The sequence below is a fragment of the Microtus ochrogaster genome, unplaced genomic scaffold (assembly GCF_000317375.1).
Source record: "Microtus ochrogaster isolate Prairie Vole_2 unplaced genomic scaffold, MicOch1.0 UNK90, whole genome shotgun sequence".
Lineage (NCBI taxonomy): Eukaryota > Metazoa > Chordata > Mammalia > Rodentia > Cricetidae > Microtus > Microtus ochrogaster.
The window spans coordinates 1,147,662-1,159,638 of NW_004949188.1; the positions used below are offsets into that span (position 1 = coordinate 1,147,662).

An 11,977-nucleotide genomic window follows, 5' to 3' on the forward strand; every position below is an offset into this window, starting at 1 on the left:
GTCCAGGTGCGAGAGTTAGCCTAGAAGAGGCTAGATAGATGGGCCAAGCAGTGCTTAAAAGAATACAGTGTCTGTGTAATTATTTTGGGTAAAGCTAGCCTTGTGGGCAGCGGGGTGCTGGGGATGCAGCCCTGCCGCTCCTATTACAACACTCCGCAAATAAAAATGGGTATTTCCTAAACAGAAAGATGTAAGAGAAATATCTGTCCTGGCCTATGTCCATCATCTGGATGTATCTTACAGACCTCTAGTTGCAGAAAATCTAAGTAACCCAGGGGCCCAGGAGCTGTCTCTGGAATCCATCAGAGCGTGCAGCGCACAATGCCTGTCTGTGCTCTATGCATACAGTTCACGAGCTTCGGGCAAGGGGCTGGAGGTTGAAACACACAAAGACACATGGACCTCTAATCACTGGTAAGAAGCCCTTTATTGACCAGCACCATGGAGGCTTATATACCCAGCAGTCAGGTGGGCCAACAGGTGAAAACCTTAGCCTCTGATCCTCAAGGTCAAGGCAACACGTGCTCAGGAAGCAGAGCTGGTAAACAACTTTGACACAGCCTTTAGTAACTCAAATCAGAAGGAAAGTAAAGATCTCTAGCAGAGAAGAGCAGCTAGAGGCCAGGACTCCAAATGGTCCCAACAAGAGCATATACACCCAAGTCCCATGTCTGCTGCTGATTGAGTCTGGTGGGTGATTTAAGAGACCCATTGCTGAGAAAAATACTTTCTTCTAATGATGGCCTGAACACCAAGATACCCGTGCCATTCTGCCACCCCTTCTTGGTTTGCACAGCTTTCTGGGATGCTTCAAGCAACCTTTCTCCCTTCTCTACTTCACACAGGCCACATGTCCCCTGAGGTCTGATGGTTCCAGCCTTGACTAGCTCTGTCTGTATTTTCTCTCACAGGCATCCCCCTTAATACAAATCTTGCACCTTTTGTGCCATTGGGGCAGACCAAGCCTAAACCCCAGCCCTCTTTAGATCTTGCTTCTGGGTGTGAGTTTTGTCACATGTTGTTTTATATTTCATGCCAGCCTTATGGGGACAGTAAATTTCTTTCATCCAGATGTTCTGACTGTCCTGATTATGAACAAATCTTAGTCTTCCCCGCCCCCAGTTATTTCTGTTTATGTGGGAGATGCTACTGGCTGGGTGCTGTAAGCAGCACCCCTCCATGGTCTCCGCAAGAGCTCCTGCCTCCAGGTTCCTGCTCTCTTTGGGTTTCTGTCCTAATGATAAACAGTGATGTGAAAGTGGACGCTGAATAAACCCTTTCTTTCCTCCCCAACTTGCTTTTTGGGCCATGGTGTTTCAACACAGCAATAGTAACCCTAAGTAGGACAATTGTGTTTTTATGATTTAGATTCTGCACATATTGGTAGGCAGAAGCTGCTCGTTTGTTTTCCGGCCACCCAAACCCAAAATAATCACGCAGAAACTGTACTAATTGTAATACTGTTCGTCCATTAGCTTAAGCATAAGCATATTGTTAGCTAGCTCTTCTATCTTAAATTATCCCATTTCCATTATTTTATATTTTACCACAAGGTTTGTGGCTTACCTGTACTGGCTCAGAGGCTGGGAACGAACGAGCAGGCTCCACCTACACGTAATTCTAAAATTCCAGAGGCTAAGGCAGGAGGATTACTGTGAATTTGAGGCTACTCTGAGCTATATAGCAAGTACCATTCAGTCAAGACTGCATACTGAGAAGCTGGGGGGAAAGTGTGAATATGATCAAAAGTACATTGTAGCAAATGCTCAAAGAACTAATACAAATATTTCTTAAGGACTTAAAATGCAAACTCCCTAATTATTATATCAGGTTTAAGAAATTCCAGAAAATTCCATCTTTCACTCTTTGGTACAGTCTGGGAAATGCTGATGGCTACCCAGTCCCTGTGAGCTTAAGCGTGTCTTTTGACTCCCTTACAACTATGTAACTAAGGAGCAATCTGGGACTTGTCTTTCTGAGATGGACTGGAGTTGTCAGAGAGAGCTATATTTGCAGGATTTGGGGGAATTATAGCAACAGGCACATTGGAAAGGATTTCTAAAAGGCTTCCCCTTGGCCCAGGAGTCCCTGACTCACTGATTAGCCATATGTCTCCCATGGAAGCATATCTACTGTCTGTCTCACCACTGACCTTCTTTTAATGGTTTGTTTATTTATTTTATGTGTATATGTGCATCTGTGTGTGTATGTTCCTCTGTGTGCAGGTTTGCATACCTATGTGTGCATGTCCAAGTGAAGGTCATAGAACGGTCTTGGATGTCATCTTCAGAATGTTTTCTACTTCCTTTGAAACAGAGTCTTTTATTGGCCTGGAACTCACAAACTAGGCCAGACTAACCGGTCAGCAAGCCCCAGAACTGCTCCTGCCTCCACTTCTCCAGCACTGCGATTGCAAACATGAAACACGCTTGCCTGGTGTGCATGAGGCCCAGTACTGACAAAAACATCTGTGCAGTAAAAGTCTCGATCCTCTCCACCATCGCCTTGACCCACTATCCACCCTTTCTTTCCAGTGCCTTTCTTTTTTCCAATAATGTAGACTCTAATAAAATCTAGTTCATACTTTCTGCCTCCACTTAGCTCCTAGGAAAAATTTTTAAATGAAAAGCTTTTATCGCCAATGATTGACAGATCTCAGTTAAAGATGGTCTGTTTAAAGAGTCCACATATATGTTAGGCAACGAAATACCTCAGAGGAGAAAAATAACGATCTGTAATACTATAATGTTTTTCCATTCAAAAAGTTAAATTCTCCCAAATGCCTTTCAGGACTGATGACTTTTTAAGGAGAGAGGGAGAATATTTCTAGGGCAACAGATGGAAAGTATTAGAAACCACGAGGTAAAATAGCACTGAATTGCATCCAGGAGCTCACCCTGGTTATAATTATGAACACTTAGGAAATGAAGAACTAAATTGCTAATGTATAAATGCAGCAACACGAAGCCTTCGGCTCTAGGCCAGAGGCATGCAGTTCCCCCACATCATTCTAAAGCCAGCGATTTATACTTATAATACTTCCAAGATGAAGCTAGCATTCCCATCACACTTAGTCCAGAAAATGATAGATGGTCTATTTCCTGATGAAGGAGAAAACTTCCTGGCACTCCATGTAAAACAAAGCATGAGAGAGGGAAAATGTCACTCAATAAAACATATGTTTTTTTCTTTATGTATTAACAAGCAAAAATGGCATGAATTTGAGTGTCTCCTGACTGATTAAGGTAGACCTCATTTCTATGCTCCAAAGGAAAGTTCGAGGTCAGTCTGACCTACAGATTGAGTTCCAGGAAAGCCGGGACTACACCGTGAAACACTGTCTAGAAAAAAAAAAACTAGATCAGGACACCCAGTATCCTCCTCTGACCTCTGAACCCACATGGGCACATGCAGCCAGGCACTTGTGCTTGCAGACACCGCGCATGTGTGCACACATACATACATACATACACAGAGAGATTTGGAGAGAGAGAGAGAGAGAGAGAGAGAGAGAGAGAGAGAGAGAGAGAGAGAGAGAGAGATGTTAAAAGGGAGGGCACTGGCTGTTCTCCCAGAGGACCCAGGTTCATTTCCCAACACCCACCTGTCACCTTACAATTGTCTGTACCTCCAGTTCCTCTCCTGTCCTCCACAGACACTGTCCCTGATACACCCAAAAACATGCAAAATCCACAAAATAAAAGCAATTGAAAAAAATTTTTAAAACACACAAAGAAGAATGGTTTGGTTTTTGTTCCAGTCAGGAGGTTCTAAGCCTTAGTCTTACCCCCTTCCTTTGGGCTTGTGGCCCGACAGCACATTAGTGAGCCCACATAGTCAGTGACTTACCCCATGGCAGCCAGAAAAGCGAAAGCCTTACACACAGTGATGACATCCTTCCATGAAGCCCCACCGCTTAAAGTTCTACACCCAAGCTACCCACAGGCTGGGAACTAAGACTTTAGCCAGTGGCCTTTGTGTGGGAGAGTGTTGTAACTATAACAGAACATCCACAATAATCAACTTAGACGAAAGAAAGGTTTGCCTGTGTCAGGATTGGTTTCAGCCTGTGTTCTGTCTGCCCAGTTGTGTTAGGCCTGTGGTGAAGCTACCCATCATGGTGGGAGTAGCAGGCAGAGCCAAACTACTCCCCTGGGGTTGGAGAAGTGACTCAGGAATTGAGAGCATGGCTGCTCTTACAGAGGACTTGAATTCAGTTCCCCGCACCCCTGTCTGGTGGCAACTCCAGGTCCAGGTGTCCTCTTCTGGCTTCTGATGGCATTGCACACACCTGAACAAATTCACTCACAAATACAAACACAGATAAACATAAAAATACATCTTTAGACGAGATGGCTCAGCAGTTAGGAGCCCTGGCTGCTCTTCCAGGTGATGGTGGTTCAATTCAGCAGCCCCATAGAGACTCATAATTGTCTTTAACTCCATTTCCAGAGTATTCTGTACCTTCTTCTGGCCTCTGTGGACACCAGGCACACAGATGGTGCACCAACATGCCTACAAACCAAGCACTCATACACATAAAATAAAATAAATCACTTAAAATTAAAAAAATAAAAGCACTTACCTGTATCGAACAGAGGGAAAGGGCCCTCACTCAATCTGCCCTGTGTCTGTGGGCCCCACACTCACCGTCAGCCAACTATGGTTGAACATCCCTAGTGAACAACCTCGTCTACTGAGCCCATCTTCCTCGCCATCATTCCTGAGCAGCACAATCTAAACAACTGCTTACACAGCGCTAATGTTATATTAGGGATTAATGGGTAGAAGTTGGGTGTAGTGACTCATGCCATTGATCCCAGCACTCGGGTGGCAGAGGCAGACGGACTCTGTGAGTTCCAGGACAGCCAGGGCTGTTACACAGAGAAGCCCTATCTCAAAACAAACAGTTATCTCAATATTATTGACACAAGAGGATGCATGTGGAGTATGCACATAGCACCCACTCAGTTGTAGACTTGGTGTCTGCAGATATTGCCATCCGTGGGGAACCTCCTAGAGGCCCAGACAGCACAGAGACTGCAGTCAGGATCTGACCTGCTTTGCAGAGAAGTTACAAGTCTTATTCTGCTCCCTTCTAGCTTGCAAAGAGGGAGAAGAGAGGAAAAGGGAAGAAATTGTTCTGACTTTCCTTGGCTTTTAAAATTGTAGTGCGCTGGCAAAATAGCTCAGTGGAAAAGGGCTTGTCAGACATGCCTGGTGACCCAAGTTCAACCCCCAAGATCCGCAGAAGAGAACTGAGTCCACAGAGTTGTCCTCTGACCTCCACAAACAATTACAATAATTAATTAAATCTCTTAAAAGTTTAAACTCATGGGGCTTTTCACATGGGATGAAACTTGGAGCATTTTCAGTTTAACTCCTTCCTGTCTCTCAAAAAAAAAAAAAAGCCATTCAAATAAATTAAAAAAAAAAAAAACCATCCCTAAAGCTGCTGCTGAACCAATCCACCAAAGGGGGAACTCTTGAGGACAAGGGCTTGCCTGGGCCCCCATCGGATACTCTCTCCATCCAAATCTCCCACACCCGGTGACATCTAGCTGCCCATGCTCCCCCATGTGTCACATGATCCCACATTCAGTATTATCCTTCTCAATTGACTTACCTGGAGCACAGAAACTTGTGTGGTAGTGAAGAACATCAGGCTCGGTGTGAACCCTGACTCTGCTGTTCCTCAGACCTCACTGAGCCTCAGTTCCCAGCCTGTAAAACGGAGGTGATTTTTAGCCAGCAACTGCCTCCGCAGGTCAGAGCTACAAGCTGAGGAGATAATGGGGAATCTGATCCTTGGAGCTGAGAGTTGGGGTGCTGGCTGCAGGCCCTGCAAGGCTGCTGGTAACCAAAGGAAGCTGGGATGAAGGGGACAGGTGACCCCTCTCTTGGCTTGGGGCCGTTTAGGGAAACAGCACCCCCTTGTGGAGGGAAGCTACTAAGCGTCCCAGAAAATGGCTTAGAACGTCCTGGTTAGCTGCCCTTGGGTCCTGAAGCTCTTCAAAGAGCACAGTCTAGATCATAAACACCGAGGCCTTTCTTGGAGGGAGGGGTGACCTCCTACCTCTTTGTCAACCCCACTCTGGGCTCCATGGGAGGCACGTGGGGTGCTCGCTCACTGGCTGGTCTCTGTCTCCCCAGGTTTACAAGTCGTCCTGAAGTCAATCATGAAGGCGATGATCCCTCTGCTGCAGATCGGCCTACTCCTGTTTTTTGCAATCCTTATTTTTGCAATCATAGGGTTAGAATTTTATATGGGAAAATTTCATACCACCTGCTTTGAAGAGGGGACAGGTAGGTCTATACTGTGGGATGTGAGGTCTTTCTCAGGGGACAAAGCTCCAGAAAGGACAGGCAGGGGCAGTGGTTTCGCCAGCCCTGAAAGTGGGGACTCTGCAGCAATCGGCCTGCTTACAGTTCACCGGAGAGAAGCCTGTATGTGTGACTGGGGGCCGAGATCTCGTTGAACATGCATGAGGCCCTGGGTGCATCCCCAGCATGGCTACAGTGATGGGCTTGAGGGGACCCCTAGCAGGCAAGTGGTTTGCTAGGATGTGACCCCTGAGGCACCCCTGGGAGACACGGAGAGACAGGCTTAGGGTGTGCTCTTGAGCAGTTTTCCCTGTGAGCTCAGGCAAATGCTGTAGCGTCTGGAAACAGCAGGAGTATATCTCACCACAGAAATGGAGGGCGGGGCTAGATAACAGAGTACGAACAAGGGAGGGTCCTTCCCTGCTCCTTCAGAACCCAGCACCTGACAGACAGGTCGGGTCCCAGGGTGGGACCCCCGCCTCTGATAGGATCTTGTTCCATCCAGTCAGAACCCAGAACCCAGCAGGTGCTGCCTGCCCAAGGCCCCTTCATGCTTTAGCTAACCATTGGAAGACTGAGTCCAGAGGGAGCTGCGGTGTGATTTGGGTCCACAGAGGTCAGCATGGAGGTGCACTCGGGGCTCAGTTCTGACCAGCAATGTGGAAGGCACATGCTGCATTCACATTTGGAGGTACAGGCCCTTCCAGATGCATTTCCAGTTCAATCCTAGACTCCTCAAACTCGAGCTGCCTGAATGCCCCAGAACCAAGGAGACTCAAACAAAAGGGGGTACCTGTGTTTCAGTACTTGGACCACTTGCCCCAGAGCAGGCAGTCTGGGTTTCCATAGCCAGAGTAAGAGGAAACTCATGGGCAAAGAGGTGTGGGGCCTTGTTGGGAAAGGCAGCCAAGGAAGCGTGGTGTGTGCAGAAGTGGTCTCGTACCAGCTGCACCAACTGACCCTAGCAGATCCACAGAGGATGGTGTCCTGGCCGGGTCCCCACTGGGAAGGTTGTTCTAGAAGCTGGGACTTTGCTTCTTCTTTCTCCTGCTTTTTCTCCCCTGGGCTTGTGAAGTTTGCTCGATACAGAATGGCCTAATTATTTCTTTCTCCAAGGTGTTAATTGAAGCAGATCTATTTCTGCACCTGGTCTCACCCAGGCAGAAGACACAGAAAGTGTCTCTCAGCCCCAAACAGAAAAACCCTAACTTAGGACCTAGGGGCTTAGGCTGTGGGATGTGTCCAGGGTGTTTTTGTTTTTGTTTTGTTTTCCCATCCAGGACTGGCTGGCTGGGGTCCCAGTGGGGTTGTGGTGGGACTAATGTAGGTGGAGCCATGGAGGGCAGCAGCCTGGATTCGGGAGGCGATCCAGAGAGCTCCCAATTAAGACTGTGATGTGTGAGTAAGAGACAGATATACACAGACGCCCCGGCAGCAGGCTAATTTTAAAATATATTTATAGCTGAATTTCTCCGACTCCGGATGGCTGTGTTTCTCGACTCAACCCGGGGAGTGCTTGGCTTCGACGACTAAGTTTGAGGGGGCTGGGGTCGAGCACACCTCTGGATGATGTTGCTAAAGATAGGTGGTTCCCAGCCACAGGCTCGGGGAGCCCACTTCCTGTCACCCACTGCCATCCCACACATTCACAGACTCCAAGACAAAGCGAAATGCTTCCTGTTTTCTAAGAGTTCCCAGAATCCTGGATGAACCAGACCCTGAATCGCACACATTCTAGGCAAGGAGGCTGGTGTGCAGTTGTCTCCGTGCTGTCCACTTGCAGGAAAGTTGGGGGTCTTTCCAGAGGCCTGAGGAAGTGGGGACACCAGAATTAACCAGGTGATCCCAGGGGGTTTCATGTGAACCAGATTTGGACTGGAAGTGGGGCAGAGATACACAGGTGATCTTCCCGGGGGCTCCTGTAGAACCCTGAGCCTTAAGCTTCAATGGTTTTGCTTTCCTGTCTCCTCACTGTGTGTGAGTCCATTGTGGGAACAGCCTAGATATCAAAACTGCAAGCAAGGCCTTTGGCTGCCTTTGTTTACCTCACACTGTGCTGGGTTTTTGTTTTGTTTTTTGGTTGGTTTTGGTCTTTGTCTTGCTTTAAGACAATCAATCTCATTGTATAGCCCAGGCTAGCCTGAAAGCAGTCATCTTCTGACATCCTGGGTGCTGGGGTCACAGGTGTGAGCCCTCTCTGCCCCTGACGTGTTCTTTACTGTTGACAGGATGTCTCCATGTAGCAGGGGGCTACGTTCGGTCCCCTTCCCTGCATAGCAGTTGGAGTGGGTGCAGTAAAGCCAGCTGCACACAGGAAACAGATGTCTGTTGAAAGGAACTTGATTTTTATACTCTTGGCTGTTAGTTTTCTTTTCAAACATGTCATCTTTTGTTCTCGAGCCTTCTCAAGGCAGCCATCCTAGCTCTGGGGAAGTTGAGGCAGGAGGATTTCCAAGAGTACGCAGTGAGTTTGTGGCCAGGTTGAGCCAGGTGTCCAGCCCCTCCCCATTCACTTCAATGCCAAAGAATTTGTGTGCCATGTTCTGCCTGTTCCTTCCCTGTAGGCTGTCTGGGGACTCAGTGTTAAATAGTATCCCCTGACACTCCAGACATGTCACAATGTATCTCCTGGTACTGGGGGAGAAAGCGCTGTTCTGTTCCTACCCTCAGGTGAGGGTAGGATCCATGTGTACCACTCCGTCACCCCAGAATCCCATGCATGTCGTGAAGAAAAGCAGTCAGCGAGGCTCTAGAAGTTTCCCAGATGACACGCATTCCATGGTACCCTGATCTGACTGTGCTGTGGATCATAGAACACATCCCGGTAGCTAGTGACTACGTAGACCGCAGCATAGAATGCCGGCTCACAGGGCTGCCAATCAAGCCCAGAAAGAAAGCACCACAGCATTTGGGAACCGAGAGGCATGCTTCTTGTTTGCGCATGAAACTATCTGATGTTGGGGAATCTAGCGAGTGGTCTGAGTGTGTGTGGGTGATGGACGTGAGCAAGGCTGCCCCGGAGTCACTCGATGTGGCAACCAGTGACACCAATGATAAATACATGGGAAATCACCTCTCTCTTTTTCTTCCCCTCTCCCTCGTTTATTTTTCCAGAGAAATATTTATTAGTTACCCATGGGTCAAGGATCAAAAGAGAAATAGTAATGTAAATTGAGTACTGTCTTAGGGTTTCAGTTACTGTGACAAGACCCCATGACCATGGCGATTCTTATAAATAAAACTTTTGGGTTTTTTTTTTGGGGGGGGGGGGTTCGAGATGGGATTTCTCTGTAGCTTTGGAGCCTATCCTGGAACTAGCTCTTGTAGACCAGGCAGGCCTCAAATTCTCAGAGATCTGTCTGTTCCTGCCTCCCAAGTACTGGGATTAAAGGCGTGTACCATCATTATCCAGCATAAATAAAACATTTAATTGAAGCTGGTTTACAGTTCAGAAGTTCAGTTCATTATAATTATGGCAAGAGCATGGCAATGTGTAGGCAGACATGGTGCCGGAGAAGGAGCCAAGAATTCTACATCTGCATGGGCAGGCAGCAGGAAGAGAGAGATCCTGGACCTGACTTGAGCTTCTAAAACCTCAGAGCCCATCATTGACACACTTCCTCCAGCAAGGCCACACCCCCTAATAGTGCCAGTCCTGGTGGCCAAGCATTCGAAGATGAGTCTGTGGGGGCCATTCCTGTTAAAACCACCACAGGGAATATTTTCACAATAATAATTAATAACCATGACAGTGTTTCTGAGTTGCAGTCAGAACTGCACTTGAAGGACAATTTATAGCCTTCAAGAAAATGGCTCCATTTCAGCAGGTTCAGAAAAGACAGGGGCCAGAGGTGGGGGTGCACGCCTTTAATTCCAGCACTCAGGAGGCAGAGGCAGGCGGATCTCTGAGTTCAAGTCCATGCTGGTCTACAGAGCAAGTAACAGAAGCTGAAGAATCTGGTGCTGCAGACAGGAACTAAGGGATCTACAGCCGGACACTGATATTTCGTCCCAGTCACCACTTTCCTGTCATCAGTAGGTTCTTCCGACCCCTCCCTCTTACTCTCCACTGTCCCCTTTCTAGACGACATCCAGAGTGAGTCGCCAGCTCCGTGTGGGACAGAGGAGCCCGCCCGCACCTGCCCCAACGGGACCAAATGTCAGCCGTACTGGGAAGGGCCCAACAACGGCATCACTCAGTTCGACAACATCCTGTTCGCTGTGCTCACTGTTTTCCAGTGCATCACCATGGAAGGCTGGACTGATCTCCTCTACAATGTAAGTGCTGCTGGGGCACACAGGTGGCGTGGGGAGGGAGCCCTGGGGTGAGTTCAACACCCTTCCGGGAGGCGTGAGTCCAAACCTTTAGAAATTCCTGAGCCGTGGAAGTCTAGATAATATATAGAGAGTACTCCTCAATGGTGCCTTGGCCAGCGGTTATTAAATATGCTTTCTGTGTGTGAGTCTGAACTCAGCATGAGTGGGACCTTCCCGCCTGGGCAATGCCATCCAGCGCTGGGCATCCCTTCCCATGACATATGGAGTACATGGGACCCAGGGGGTGACTGTGAGGATGTTGGTGTCCATGCTAAGTTACCTGGAATCCTTTATCTAAGCTCAAATCCATACATTTCTGTGAGATCCTTCCGTGTGGGTTAAAGTCTCCCCTTTCCCCAGTAGGCAGCCACCAGCACAAATGATGCTGGAATGTGGGCACACACACTGGACTTTCCGCAGATCTACACAAGCCACTGGCAGGACAGAACTGTGGACAGCCGGGAGAGAGGCAACAGGACATGGTCACAGACCATGGCTGGCTCACCCCCTCCGCAATGCATGACAGACACCCAGATTCTAGAAGCGCAGGATGTATTTGATTTAGTCACTTTGAAACGGGTACAGTTGGAAAGTGGCCACTTGACAGCCAGATCCGAAAAGGCACCTGTCCTGCCCTGTGTGCCTTCTGCTTAGTGACCGTCCCTCACCATGGGCCCTTCTGTGCCTTGACACATCTTCCCACTGCCCGTTTACACCAATGCAGTCATCCCTCAGCGGCCGTGGTCATTGGTCGCACGGCCCCTCTGATACCGTGGTCCAGGGCTGCTTCCATTCCCTGTGTGAAATGGGGTGGAACCTGAACACCTCCCCATGTTCTCTAAACCATGGTGTGCCAGCCTTTGCTGCATTGGTGCTGCGGGCATGATTCATGCTACGTAGCTCAGGAGCATGGGCAAGGGGTGCTGAGTGCGCTCATTGCAGATATGTGTTGATTTCTGACCACAGATATGGAGGACCAACTGCACAAGAAGAACCAAATCTATCTCTCAGGCTGGGAGATGGTTCCGTAGAGAAAGCACTTGTCTGACAAGTGTGAATTCTCACATGTGTAGTGACCTGCCAGTACCTGGAGGGCTATAGAGGCAAAGATGGGGTCCCTAGACAAGCTGGCCAGCTAGACTAACCAAAGCTACATTAACCAGGTTCAAGTGAGAGACCCTGTTCAATATTAGCATGCACTCAGTGTCAGCCCACAGCCTCTGCATGCACACAGGCAGAGACTTGTGCATACACACATTGCACACATAGGCAGAGACTTGTGCATACACACAATGCACACAGAGGCAGAGACTTGTGCATACACACATTGCACACA

The 11,977-nt window shown here is 48.3% G+C and overlaps 1 protein-coding gene across 1 annotated transcript in view; it reads left to right on the plus strand.

Moving 5' to 3' along the window:
• Positions 1–11,977, plus strand: part of Cacna1a (calcium voltage-gated channel subunit alpha1 A) — a 243,021-nt gene that overhangs the window by 98,745 nt on the left and 132,299 nt on the right. The window contains 2 exon segments of the mRNA XM_026777920.1: positions 6,154–6,306; positions 10,409–10,602. Coding sequence (XP_026633721.1) covers positions 6,154–6,306; positions 10,409–10,602 — 347 coding nt within the window.